This window comes from Phycodurus eques, chromosome 16 (genome assembly GCF_024500275.1).
Source record: "Phycodurus eques isolate BA_2022a chromosome 16, UOR_Pequ_1.1, whole genome shotgun sequence".
Classification (NCBI taxonomy): domain Eukaryota; kingdom Metazoa; phylum Chordata; class Actinopteri; order Syngnathiformes; family Syngnathidae; genus Phycodurus; species Phycodurus eques.
Window position 1 is genome coordinate 5,579,983 of NC_084540.1, and position 13,095 is coordinate 5,593,077.

At 40.5% G+C, this 13,095-nt stretch overlaps 1 protein-coding gene across 7 annotated transcripts in view; it reads right to left on the reverse strand.

The window, feature by feature from the left end:
- Nucleotides 1-9,741: 9,741 nt before the first annotated feature.
- The window catches only part of wipi1 (WD repeat domain, phosphoinositide interacting 1), a 33,520-nt gene continuing 30,166 nt past the window's right edge, over nucleotides 9,742-13,095 (reverse strand). For 2 of the 7 annotated variants that reach the window (XR_009770078.1, XM_061700582.1), the window contains exons 12-13: nucleotides 11,007-11,107; nucleotides 9,742-10,498 (exon numbers count right to left, since the gene is read on the reverse strand). Coding sequence is in view for 5 of the 7 variants with exons in the window: in XM_061700582.1 (XP_061556566.1) it covers nucleotides 10,487-10,498; nucleotides 11,007-11,107 (113 nt within the window). In the remaining 2 variants the exon portion in view is untranslated. Of the gene's footprint in view, nucleotides 10,504-10,956; nucleotides 11,108-13,095 lie in introns of those variants that run through there. The other 5 variants (XR_009770077.1, XM_061700579.1, XM_061700581.1 and 2 more) reach the window with 4 other exon arrangements.

The window sequence follows — 13,095 nt, forward strand, 5'->3', positions numbered from 1 at the left end:
GTTGCCTTTCTTGGATTGCCTGCCTGTGTACAGACCTATGCCCGTCTATTAAACCTCTCTTTTTGGAAACTGTCCATTTGTTTTGGAGTCGTGCATTTTTGGGTCCTATCCTCTGTTCCGTTCATGACAGTCACAGGCTGATTGCCGAAATGCCACGGCGCATCGAGGCAGTGATTAAAGCAAAGGATTCCCAACCAAGTATTGAAGATAAACATATCGTTTTGAAAGTACCATATTTTTATTTGATTTAATGTGACCCTAATTTATTTCTTTTTTTTCCCCTACAAAAACTGAGAAGTAAATGGTGATTTCTTCACAGTATTAAAATATTTTTAATTCCTAATTTCGTCGGTCTTATGAGCTGGAAACCCATATTATGTAGAAATGTTTAAAAAAAATACTTGAAATTGTTCAAATTGTGGGCCCTGAATCTATAATCAATGAAAGTTTAACTTTTTGAATGGAATTATGGAAATAAATAAACCTTTCCATGATATTAATTTTTGTTGGAAAGGGTGTCTATGTACTGTGGATAGCATTTTGCTATATACATAACAACAAACAACATCAATAAAACATTTTTTTTTACACTTTTTCACACAAGGATTCACAGATTTAAGACTAGGTTTTACATTTGCTTTCAAGCATGGCCTACATACAGTATACAATATTCCAGTATTTTGCCACGGAAGTAAAGATCTTCAGACTTTTTATGCGACGATATCAATCTGCGAATAGTTACATTTTTTAAATAGGCCTTTTGGAATTATGTCCACAGACGTGAACCTGGTTTCATCGGACCATTACATATTTTCCCACTTGTTGGGGAGCTTTTGTTGTGGTTTTTGACAAGGTGTGAGGACTTTGAACAGTTCAAAACACCAGTCAGTGTTAGCACTAAACCTTCAGACGTTTGGTAGAGAACAACAAAAAACTAAATGAAAGGAAAAGCCCATTAGAATAGGTGTGTGCTGACTCCCATATAACAGAAGTTTGAATGTCATGAGTTTATTTTTCAATTGAGTTGTACAGGTTTTAGGTCATATTAATGGTGGAAAAAGGTTTGAAATGAATAACACTGTTGTCATTTTTTGTATCAAAAATGTTGTAGGCTTTTGTAAAATATGTACTGGAAATGTGAGCGTGATCCGTCAGTCCTCTGACTATCTATCAAGCTATCTGTCCAACTTGTACTTTTGTTTTGCATATGTGTTTGTATATCTGCATATGTCTCTCTCTCTCTCGCTCTCTCTCTCTCTCTATTCCCAAATATGGCACCAACCCTTGCTGGACTTTTGTCTAAATTTGAATGAATATTTTTTTGCTGACAGCTTAACACACTTACGCAACATTACAAAGGTTAACACTATTACATAAGATATAAATCTTTTCAAATTGGACCTAGGACTGACCTTGTTTATCGAACTTTAAATAAGCCCATAGCTGTTTTCATAACACTTTAAATACTATCGATACTGGTAAAAAAAAAAATTCCTAAAAAAAAAAAGAAAAAGTGATGTGAACAAAAATAAACAATCCAATTCACCAGTTATACACCACTTCCCTTGTTTATTTGTTTTGATTGATTTGTTTTGGTCTTGTGCAATCAGCAAAATTATTTGCTTTGTTATATAAACGATAATAGTCACACATAACACAGTACAAGACATTTCCAGGCCTGTATTCAAGACACCAACACATAAGTCATGTCAACACAGTAAAATAAAAACAATTTAAAAATGAAATATGTTACCATGAGTATGAACGAAAGATATTAAGCGAAACATTTTGCTACAATAATGCACATTAATAAAATATCTGTCAAGTAATAGAGCTTTGAAAATTATGGTTATATTGCTGTCCCAGCATGCACCTCAAATATTCATAAAATACTTAAGCATAAACTCCCTGATTTCCTTTTTAAGTTGCCATCGTCATTGAAAACAAAAAAAAAACTCAGAAAAACCTCCAACCTCACAGTTGATATTTTGAGTAAGCTTGGAGAAAACTTGAGGCCACTTTGATTAAATCGGATTTATACCGTTATGATATTGTTCTGAAACACAGTTATTAAGTGTCACATTTCTGAAACTCCTACTGGACGGTAAATCTTCTAAACTGTGAGTGCCTTGTTTGCCACATCAACCCTAATTTAAGTGTCTATTTATTTCATCACTGAAAGAAAAGGTAGGTTGGCACCATAAAAATTGTGTTCCTGCTCATCTCGCTTGCTGGAGCTTGTATGTGACCCTCAACCACCTCACATGCGCCTCCCCTGGGCAACTCCGGTCTCATCACGGCACCAACTAATCTACCAAAACACATGAACAGACTTGTTAGTTTTGTCTCCACGACATGTCCAAAATATGAATGGCAAATTTTGATGGAGAGTACAGTCAAAAGGATTACCTATTAAAAATGTTAACTCCATTTTACACTTGTGTGACAATTATAATAATAATAAAAAAACTAATTGAATGCATGAGGCCCATCTACAATGTGCGTCTCTCTTTTTACAATAACAGTGATTAAATAGAAAAATATTTTTGTTGCATATTTTTCCTCACAAAAAAAATTACTTATTCCAACAAAACTCTTGATTTTACTGGACTTCTGCATATTTCCTAGATCTTGTGTTTTTCTTGTTTGTTTTGTTATACAATTTCCACTCTATTTTTATTTCTTGTATTGTTGAAACGGTATTGGTTGTAGAAAATATGCTGAAAAAATACATTGCCATCAGTTTTACAAAGTAGAATGTTACCGATTGTACTATTACAGGAGCTTGCTTAGTTAGCACTTCTGGATGCTCACAGGAGGAAAACTCATTCTCATCATCCAGACACACGGGTCCAGCGGCAAACTCGTGTTCTGGGATTACGTCCCCGTTCTTTGCTCCACCATCTTCAGAGTAGCCTGCATTGGAGAAAAGATGAAGGAAACAGAAACTTCAGTCAACTTTTTTTTTTTTAAAGAAATTGGGCAGGAACTTGTGTCCAATATATAGTTTCCAATCTATGTAATGTATCAATCCTGAAATAAATGGACATTTCTAGCCTATTCTAATTTATTGCGATGTACCTGTATTGTTAAGTAATTTCATGTGCAAATATAAAGAAATTGGGCAGGGATTTGCCCTCTGAAAAGCATTTCCCCAAGTGTTTCATGAATCTATAGAATGTATCAGTACTGAACTAAATAGACTTTTCTAGCATATTAAAATTTATTGAGATGTACCTGAATTGTTATTTAATTTTATCTGCAAATGCGCAGTAAAAAACAAGTTTCTGAAGTTACTTGCGACATGTTTATTAAAAATGTTTTCGTGGTCGGGAGTGTACTGGGAGATGCTGCTGCCTTAAAAACACAAGACGGGCTTGAGTCCCGATCAGTGTACCAATTCGTAGCAACTGCCAGTCACCAAAATGGATAGGTTGCGTTAGGAAGGGCATCTGGCATAAAAGCCAAATAAATAACGCGAGAGACTCGCTGTGATGACCCCTGACAGGGAAAAGTTGTAAGTCACTTCTTTATTGAAATGTACAAGCTAATTTGATGCATTCAAATAATTTTAGATGTGTTGCCAATTGTGCAGACTAATGCTTACCTCATACAGATTCATTGTTTATGTTTTAGCTAAATGTAGCTCTATGGGGGGCACAAGCCAGTACAGACTGTTGGCTGGTCCCAAGCCAACAGATAAATTCAGAGGGTTGTGTCAGGAAGGGCATCCGGCTTAAAACTTTACCAAATAAAAAAGAGTATTTATCACAAACAAATTCCATAGCGGATCAGTCGTGGCCCGTGTTAACAACGTCCACCACTGCCGCCATTAACCTACAGGGCGCCAGTGGAAATTCAGCTACTGTGGTTCGAAGATGAAGGGGAGGAGGAAAGCGGGTTCTTAGGCAGAAAGAGAGGAAAGCATAGAGTCTAGAACTGAATGTGAGGACTTTGACAGGAAAAGCTCGGGAGTCGGTTGACATGATGATTACGAGAAATGTTGATATATTTTGTGTCCAGGACAACAGGTGGAAAGGGAGTAAGGCTAGAAGTTTAGGGGCAGGCTTCAAATTATTTTACCATAGTGTAGATGGGAAGATATTTTTTTATTATTAGAAAGGAAGAGTTATCTAAGAATGTCTTGGAAGCGATTAGCGTGTCAGATCGAGTAATGAGGCTGAAACTTGAAATTAACGGTGTTATGTATTATGTTTTGTGTGGCTATACCACACAGACAAGATGTGAACTAGAGGTGAAAGAGAAATTCTGGAAGGAGCTAGGCGAAGTAATTCTGAACATCTCAGACAGAGAAAGTCGTGATTGGTGCAGATTGTAATGGACATGGTGGTGAAGGAAACAGGGGTGATGAAAAAGTGATGGGTAAGTTTGTCATCCAGGAAAAGAACTCGGAGGGACATATGGTGGTGGATGCAAAAAAGATGGAAATGGCTGTCGTGAACACTTTCTTGTAGGAGAGGTAGGAACGTAGAGTGACCTACAAGAGCGGAGGTAGAAGCACACCGGTGGATTACATGATTCGTTCACGGGTCATTCCGTGAGCAACTGTCACGTCAAAGTTGCCGGTAGCAAGGGCACGGGAGAGGTGAGTCTGAATTTCATTCAGGAAGACCCTACACGGGTTCTTCCTAAAGTGACACTATGCTCTCCTGATCAAGAAATTCATACACCTGTATTAATTGACTCTGGTTCTGACGCTAACTTACTTAACTCCCTCCTCGTTAGACGTATGCACCTTATAACCTTTCAAATAAAACGCCACCGCAACACCTATGCTGCAGACGGCAGTTTTATGGGCAAGATCGCTCACCGCACCCAAACACTCACATTGACATTTCCTGATTCTCACTCGGAAAGCATTAGTTTTCATGTTTTTGACGCCATGAATCATGACCTTATTTTAGGGAACCCATGGTTGAAATTACATAACCCCCACATTAACTGGTCCTCTGGGCAAGTTATGTCATGGGGCAGCAATTGCGCCCGGAACTGTTTCAAGCCGCCATGTGATGTTCAGGGCTATGTTTCTCAGGACAATCCACAGACCCCATCTGGGGATCCTGATTTATCTCAAGTGCCCACCTGTTACCAGGATATTAAAGATGTTTTTTTCCAAGTCCAAGGCCAAATCCCTTCCACCCCACAGACCTTATGACTGTGCTGTTGACTTGCTGCCTGGAACCACACCCCCACGAGGGAGACTATTCTCTCTTTCAGGGCCGGAACACAAGACCATGAAGGAGTACGTGGAAGAATCACTGGCAGCCGGGATCATTCGCCCATCTTCATCCCCTGCGGGAGCAGGATTTTTCTTTGTGGACAAGAAGGACAAGACCCTGCGACCCTGTATCGATAACCGCGGTCTCAACGAGATCACTGTAAAGAACAGGTACCCTCTTCCTCTCATCTCCACCGCCTTTGATTTCCTGGAGGGAGCCAAGATTTTCACCAAACTGGACTAAAGAAATGCATATCATCTAGTCAGGATAAGGGAGAGGGATGAATGGAAAACAGCATTCAACACACCAACGGGACATTATGAGTATTTGGTAATGCCTTTTGGGCTTACTAACGCTGCAGCTGTTTTCCAAAACCTTGTCAATGATGTCCTGCGTGACATGTTGAATGTTTATGTTTTTGCCTATTTGGACGACATTTTGATATTCTCCCTGGATGAGGAGACTCACATTATTCATGTCCGCTCTGTTTTGCAGCAGTTACTGCAGAATCAGCTACATGTCAAGGCTGAGAAATGTGAGTTCCACAAGGCGTCCGTTTCTTTTCTGGGTTTCGTCCTGGCTCAAGGTGAAGTCAAAATGGACCCTTGCAAAGTCGATGCAGTTATTAATTGGCCTACTCCCACGTCACGCAAAGATGTACAGAGGTTCTTAGGGTTTGCAAACTTCTACAGAAAATTCATCAGAAATTTCAGTTCTATAGCCTCTCCTTTGCATGTTCTTGCCTCCCCACACAAACCTTTTGTATGGAACCCGCTTTGTCAGGCAGCTTTTCAAAAACTTAAATCGAGCTTTACCTCCGCTCCCATCCTTACTTTGCCAGATCTCAAACAGCAGTTTGTGGTAGAAGTCGATGCGTCTGATGCCGGAATAGGAGCAGTGCTCTCCCAGAAATCTCTCAAGGATGATAAATTACATCCTTGTGCTTTTCTCTCCAAAAAACTGACCCCAGCTGAGAAAAATTATGACATTGATGACCGTGAACTACTGGCAATCAAGGTGGCTTTGATGGAGTGGAGGCACTGGCTAGAGGGGGCACAGACTCTGTTTTTAGTATGGACAGATCACAAGAACCTTGAGAATATTAAAACTGCTAAAAGATTAAATGCTAGGCAGGCTAGATGGGCTCTGTTCTTCACTAGATTTAATTTTATGTTATCCTACCGACCTGGTTCTAAAAATGGTAAGCCAGATGCTTTGTCACGTATTTTCTGTGAAGATAATTCTTTGTCCGACCCTAAGACTATTTTGCCCAAGTCATGTTTTATTTCCGCTTTTGTTTGGGACATTGAAACTGCGGTTAAAGGGGCTCTGAAAAACACTCTTAGCCCTGAAGATTGCCCTGAAAACAGGCTTAATGTGGTTCCGACCTTTAGGGGAAGAGTCATCCACTGGGCTCACAAGAACTGAACGGTATGTCACCCAGGCATTGCCAAGACTCAATCAGTGGTCGAACAGCGCTTTTGGTGGCCTAATGTTAGGAGGGATGTTATTGATTACGTCAACGCTTGCCAGGTATGTTCCGCTAACAAATCCTCTCGTCAACGTCCTTCTGGGGAGTTGCGACCCCTGCCAATACCACAACGTCCTTGGTCAGACATTTCCATAGACTTTGTGACAGGATTATCGGCCTCAAAAGGTAATACCACAATTCTCACCGTAGTTGACAGGTTCTCTAAAATGGCTCACTTCATTGCACTCCCAAAACTCCCCTCAGCTAAACATACTGCAGAGTTAATGATCAATCACATATTCAAATTCCATGGTTTCCCCAAGAATGTGGTGTCTGATAGGGGTCCCCAATTCATTTCGCAATTTTGGAAGGAGTTTTGCAATCTCATAGGTGCTACCGTCAGTCTGTCATCTGGGTTTCACCCTGAAACCAACGGCCAAACAGAGAGGCTGAACCAGGACCTGGAGACTGGGCTCCGATGTCTCGCTTCACAGGAGCCGCGATCCTGGTCTCAGAAACTGGTTTGGGTCGAATTCTCCCACAATTCCCTCCCCTCTGCATCCACTGGTCTATCGCCTTTTCACGTTGTGCATGGTTACCAACCATCTCTGTTTCCTGCCATAGCCCCAGAGTCCACAGTTCCAGCGGCATTGACCTTGGTGAGACGCTGCAGGAGGACCTGGGAGCGAGTCCGCCAGATGCTGCTGCGCCAGGGGCGGTCCTAAAAAGCCGCTGCTGACCATCGGAGGACACCGGCCCCGAACTACAAAGTGGGTCAGCGAGTTTGGCTCTCGACCAAACATATTCCACACCGGGTGGAGTCCAAGAAGCTCGCTCCCAGGTTCGTTGGGCCCTTCCCAATCACAAAGATCATCAACCTTGTCACCGTGAAGTTGAGGCTCCCAAGGTCAATGCGGGTCCACCCTGCTTTTCACGTCAGCCTACTCAAGCCAGCCCGGGAGTCCCCTCTGGCCCCGCCTTCCAGGCCCCCTCCTCCCCCCCGGTTTGTGGATGGGGGCCATGTCTTCTCTGTGAAGCGGCTGTTGTCGTCTCGTCGGAGGTGGAGGGGGTTTCAATATCTGGTGGACTGGGAGGACTATGGCCCTGAGGAACGTTCATGGGTGCCGTCTGCGTTTATCATGGATGATTCGCTCATTCGGGACTTCCACGTTGCGCATGCAGGGGCCCCAGGTCCGTCTGGGGCCGGTCGTTAAGGGGGGGGTACTGTCATGGGTGTGTGTTCCGGGTTTTGTCTTCCCCCCCTATTTCACACACACCTGCTCCTGTGAGCATCTTCACCACCTATGCCTCGTTCACCCTAATTACCCATTGTATTTAACCTCGTGTCTCATTCCCTCTCGTTGCCAGTTCGTTGTACCTTGTCGTCGTGTTCCAGCATTCCTTCTTTCCACGTCACAGACTCACAGTAAGATTTGACCCTGTTCCGATTTTCGACCTTGCCTCTTTGCCTCATGTTTTTGGATACTGTTGCCTTTCTTGGATTGCCTGCCTGTGTACCGACCTATGCCCGTCTATTAAACCTCTCTTTTTGGAAACTGTCCATTTGTTTTGGAGTCGTGCATTTTTGGGTCCTATCCTCTGTTCCGTTCATGACAGTCACAGGCTGATTGCCGAAATGCCACGGCGCATCGAGGCAGTGATTAAAGCAAAGGATTCCCAACCAAGTATTGAAGATAAACATATCGTTTTGAAAGTACCATATTTTTATTTGATTTAATGTGACCCTAATTTATTTCTTTTTTTTCCCCTACAAAAACTGAGAGAGGTGATTTCTTCACAGTATTAAAATATTTTTAATTCCTAATTTCGTCGGTCTTATGAGCTGGAAACCCATATTATGTAGAAATTTTAAAAAAAAATACTTGAAATTGTTCAAATTGTGGGCCCTGAATCTATAATCAATGAAAGTTTAACTTTTTGAATGGAATTATGGAAATAAATAAACCTTTCCATGATATTAATTTTTGTTGGAAAGGGTGTCTATGTACTGTGGATAGCATTTTGCTATATACATAACAACAAACAACATCAATAAAACATTTTTTTTACACTTTTTCACACAAGGATTCACAGATTTAAGACTAGGTTTTACATTTGCTTTCAAGCATGGCCTACATACAGTATACAATATTCCAGTATTTTGCCACGGAAGTAAAGATCTTCAGACTTTTTATGCGACGATATCAATCTGCGAATAGTTACATTTTTTAAATAGGCCTTTTGGAATTATGTCCACAGACGTGAACCTGGTTTCATCGGACCATTACATATTTTCCCACTTGTTGGGGAGCTTTTGTTGTGGTTTTTGACAAGGTGTGAGGACTTTGAACAGTTCAAAACACCAGTCAGTGTTAGCACTAAACCTTCAGACGTTTGGTAGAGAACAACAAAAAACTAAATGAAAGGAAAAGCCCATTAGAATAGGTGTGTGCTGACTCCCATATAACAGAAGTTTGAATGTCATGAGTTTATTTTTCAATTGAGTTGTACAGGTTTTAGGTCATATTAATGGTGGAAAAAGGTTTGAAATGAATAACACTGTTGTCATTTTTTGTATCAAAAATGTTGTAGGCTTTTGTAAAATATGTACTGGAAATGTGAGCGTGATCCGTCAGTCCTCTGACTATCTATCAAGCTATCTGTCCAACTTGTACTTTTGTTTTGCATATGTGTTTGTATATCTGCATATGTCTCTCTCTCTCTCGCTCTCTCTCTCTCTCTATTCCCAAATATGGCACCAACCCTTGCTGGACTTTTGTCTAAATTTGAATGAATATTTTTTTGCTGACAGCTTAACACACTTACGCAACATTACAAAGGTTAACACTATTACATAAGATATAAATCTTTTCAAATTGGACCTAGGACTGACCTTGTTTATCGAACTTTAAATAAGCCCATAGCTGTTTTCATAACACTTTAAATACTATCGATACTGGTAAAAAAAAAAATTCCTAAAAAAAAAAAGAAAAAGTGATGTGAACAAAAATAAACAATCCAATTCACCAGTTATACACCACTTCCCTTGTTTATTTGTTTTGATTGATTTGTTTTGGTCTTGTGCAATCAGCAAAATTATTTGCTTTGTTATATAAACGATAATAGTCACACATAACACAGTACAAGACATTTCCAGGCCTGTATTCAAGACACAAACACATAAGTCATGTCAACACAGTAAAATAAAAACAATTTAAAAATGAAATATGTTACCATGAGTATGAACGAAAGATATTAAGCGAAACATTTTGCTACAATAATGCACATTAATAAAATATCTGTCAAGTAATAGAGCTTTGAAAATTATGGTTATATTGCTGTCCCAGCATGCACCTCAAATATTCATAAAATACTTAAGCATAAACTCCCTGATTTCCTTTTTAAGTTGCCATCGTCATTGAAAACAAAAAAAAAACTCAGAAAAACCTCCAACCTCACAGTTGATATTTTGAGTAAGCTTGGAGAAAACTTGAGGCCACTTTGATTAAATCGGATTTATACCGTTATGGTATTGTTCTGAAACACAGTTATTAAGTGTCACATTTCTGAAACTCCTACTGGACGGTAAATCTTCTAAACTGTGAGTGCCTTGTTTGCCACATCAACCCTAATTTAAGTGTCTATTTATTTCATCACTGAAAGAAAAGGTAGGTTGGCACCATAAAAATTGTGTTCCTGCTCATCTCGCTTGCTGGAGCTTGTATGTGACCCTCAACCACCTCACATGCGCCTCCCCTGGGCAACTCCGGTCTCATCACGGCACCAACTAATCTACCAAAACACATGAACAGACTTGTTAGTTTTGTCTCCACGACATGTCCAAAATATGAATGGCAAATTTTGATGGAGAGTACAGTCAAAAGGATTACCTATTAAAAATGTTAACTCCATTTTACACTTGTGTGACAATTATAATAATAATAAAAAAACTAATTGAATGCATGAGGCCCATCTACAATGTGCGTCTCTCTTTTTACAATAACAGTGATTAAATAGAAAAATATTTTTGTTGCATATTTTTCCTCACAAAAAAAATTACTTATTCCAACAAAACTCTTGATTTTACTGGACTTCTGCATATTTCCTAGATCTTCTGTTTTTCTTGTTTGTTTTGTTATACAATTTCCACTCTATTTTTATTTCTTGTATTGTTGAAACGGTATTGGTTGTAGAAAATATGCTGAAAAAATACATTGCCATCAGTTTTACAAAGTAGAATGTTACCGATTGTACTATTACAGGAGCTTGCTTAGTTAGCACTTCTGGATGCTCACAGGAGGAAACTCATTCTCATCATCCAGACACACGGGTCCAGCGGCAAACTCGTGTTCTGGGATTACGTCCCCGTTCTTTGCTCCACCATCTTCAGAGTAGCCTGCATTGGAGAAAAGATGAAGGAAACAGAAACTTCAGTCAACTTTTTTTTTTTTTAAAGAAATTGGGCAGGAACTTGTGTCCAATATATAGTTTCCAATCTATGTAATGTATCAATCCTGAAATCCTGAACTTTTCTAGCATATTAAAATTTATTGAGATGTACCTGAATTGTTATTTAATTTTATCTGCAAATGCGCAGTAAAAAACAAGTTTTTGAAGTTACTTGCGACATGTTTATTAAAAATGTTTTCGTGGTCGGGAGTGTACTGGGAGATGCTGCTGCCTTAAAAACACAAGACGGGCTTGAGTCCCGATCAGTGTACCAATTCGTAGCAACTGCCAGTCACCAAAATGGATAGGTTGCGTTAGGAAGGGCATCTGGCATAAAAGCCAAATAAATAATGCGAGAGACTCGCTGTGATGACCCCTGACAGGGAAAAGTTGTAAGTCACTTCTTTATTGAAATGTACAAGCTAATTTGATGCATTCAAATAATTTTAGATGTGTTGCCAATTGTGCAGACTAATGCTTACCTCATACAGATTCATTGTTTATGTTTTAGCTAACTGTAGCTCTATGGGGGGCACAAGCCAGTACAGACTGTTGGCTGGTCCCAAGCCAACAGATAAATGCAGAGGGTTGTGTCAGGAAGGGCATCCGGCTTAAAACTTTACCAAATAAAAAAAGAGTATTTATCACAAACAAATTCCATAGCGGATCAGTCGTGGCCCGTGTTAACAACGTCCACCACTGCCGCCATTAACCTACAGGGCGCCAGTGGAAATTCAGCTACTGTGGTTCGAAGATGAAGGGGAGGAGGAAAGCGGGTTCTTAGGCAGAAAGAGAGGAAAGCATAGAGTCTAGAACTGAATGTGAGGACTTTGACAGGAAAAGCTCGGGAGTCGGTTGACATGATGATTACGAGAAATGTTGATATATTTTGTGTCCAGGACAGCAGGTGGAAAGGGAGTAAGGCTAGAAGTTTAGGGGCAGGCTTCAAATTATTTTACCATAGTGTAGATGGGAGGATATTTTTTTATTATTAGAAAGGAAGAGTTATCTAAGAATGTCTTGGAAGCGATTAGCGTGTCAGATCGAGTAATGAGGCTGAAACTTGAAATTGACGGTGTTATGTATTATGTTTTGTGTGGCTATACCACACAGACAAGATGTGAACTAGAGGTGAAAGAGAAATTCTGGAAGGAGCTAGGCGAAGTAATTCTGAACATCTCAGACAGAGAAAGTCGTGATTGGTGCAGATTGTAATGGACATGGTGGTGAAGGAAACAGGGGTGATGAAAAAGTGATGGGTAAGTTTGTCATCCAGGAAAAGAACTCGGAGGGACATATGGTGGTGGATGCAAAAAAGATGGAAATGGCTGTCGTGAACACTTTCTTGTAGGAGAGGTAGGAACGTAGAGTGACCTACAAGAGCGGAGGTAGAAGCACACCGGTGGATTACACGATTCGTTCACTGAATCGTTCCGTTCAGTTCTTCATCTGAACAAATCACTGTTCAGTTCTCCAGTACATTCAGTTCACTTAAGTCCCTCCCCCGTCTGCACGGCGCTGCCTGATGCTGGCTGCTCATTGGTCATTCACTGAAGATTCAGAAGTGAGTGACAGAACGCTTCAGCAGTTCCGTTTCCGCTCCCTGCCGACTCGCTCGCCTCAGGGCAGCAGGCGGTGGCCGAGCTAAAAGAACGAATCATTTTTATAAACTCATTCAGTTCAGTTCGTTAACTAAAAAGATTCGTTCTTCTGAACGAAACGTTGGCAAACAAAACAACACTATAGGGGAGAGTGTGGCTAGACAGCATAGGATGGTGGTGTGTAAAATGACTCTGCTGGTGGGGAGGAAGATTAAGAAGACATAGGCAGCGCAGAGAACCGTGTGGTGGAAGCTGAGAAAGGAAGTGCTGTGAGGCTTTTCGGGAAGAGGTGAGACAGGCTCTCGGTGGACAGGAGAAGCTTCCAGAAGACTGG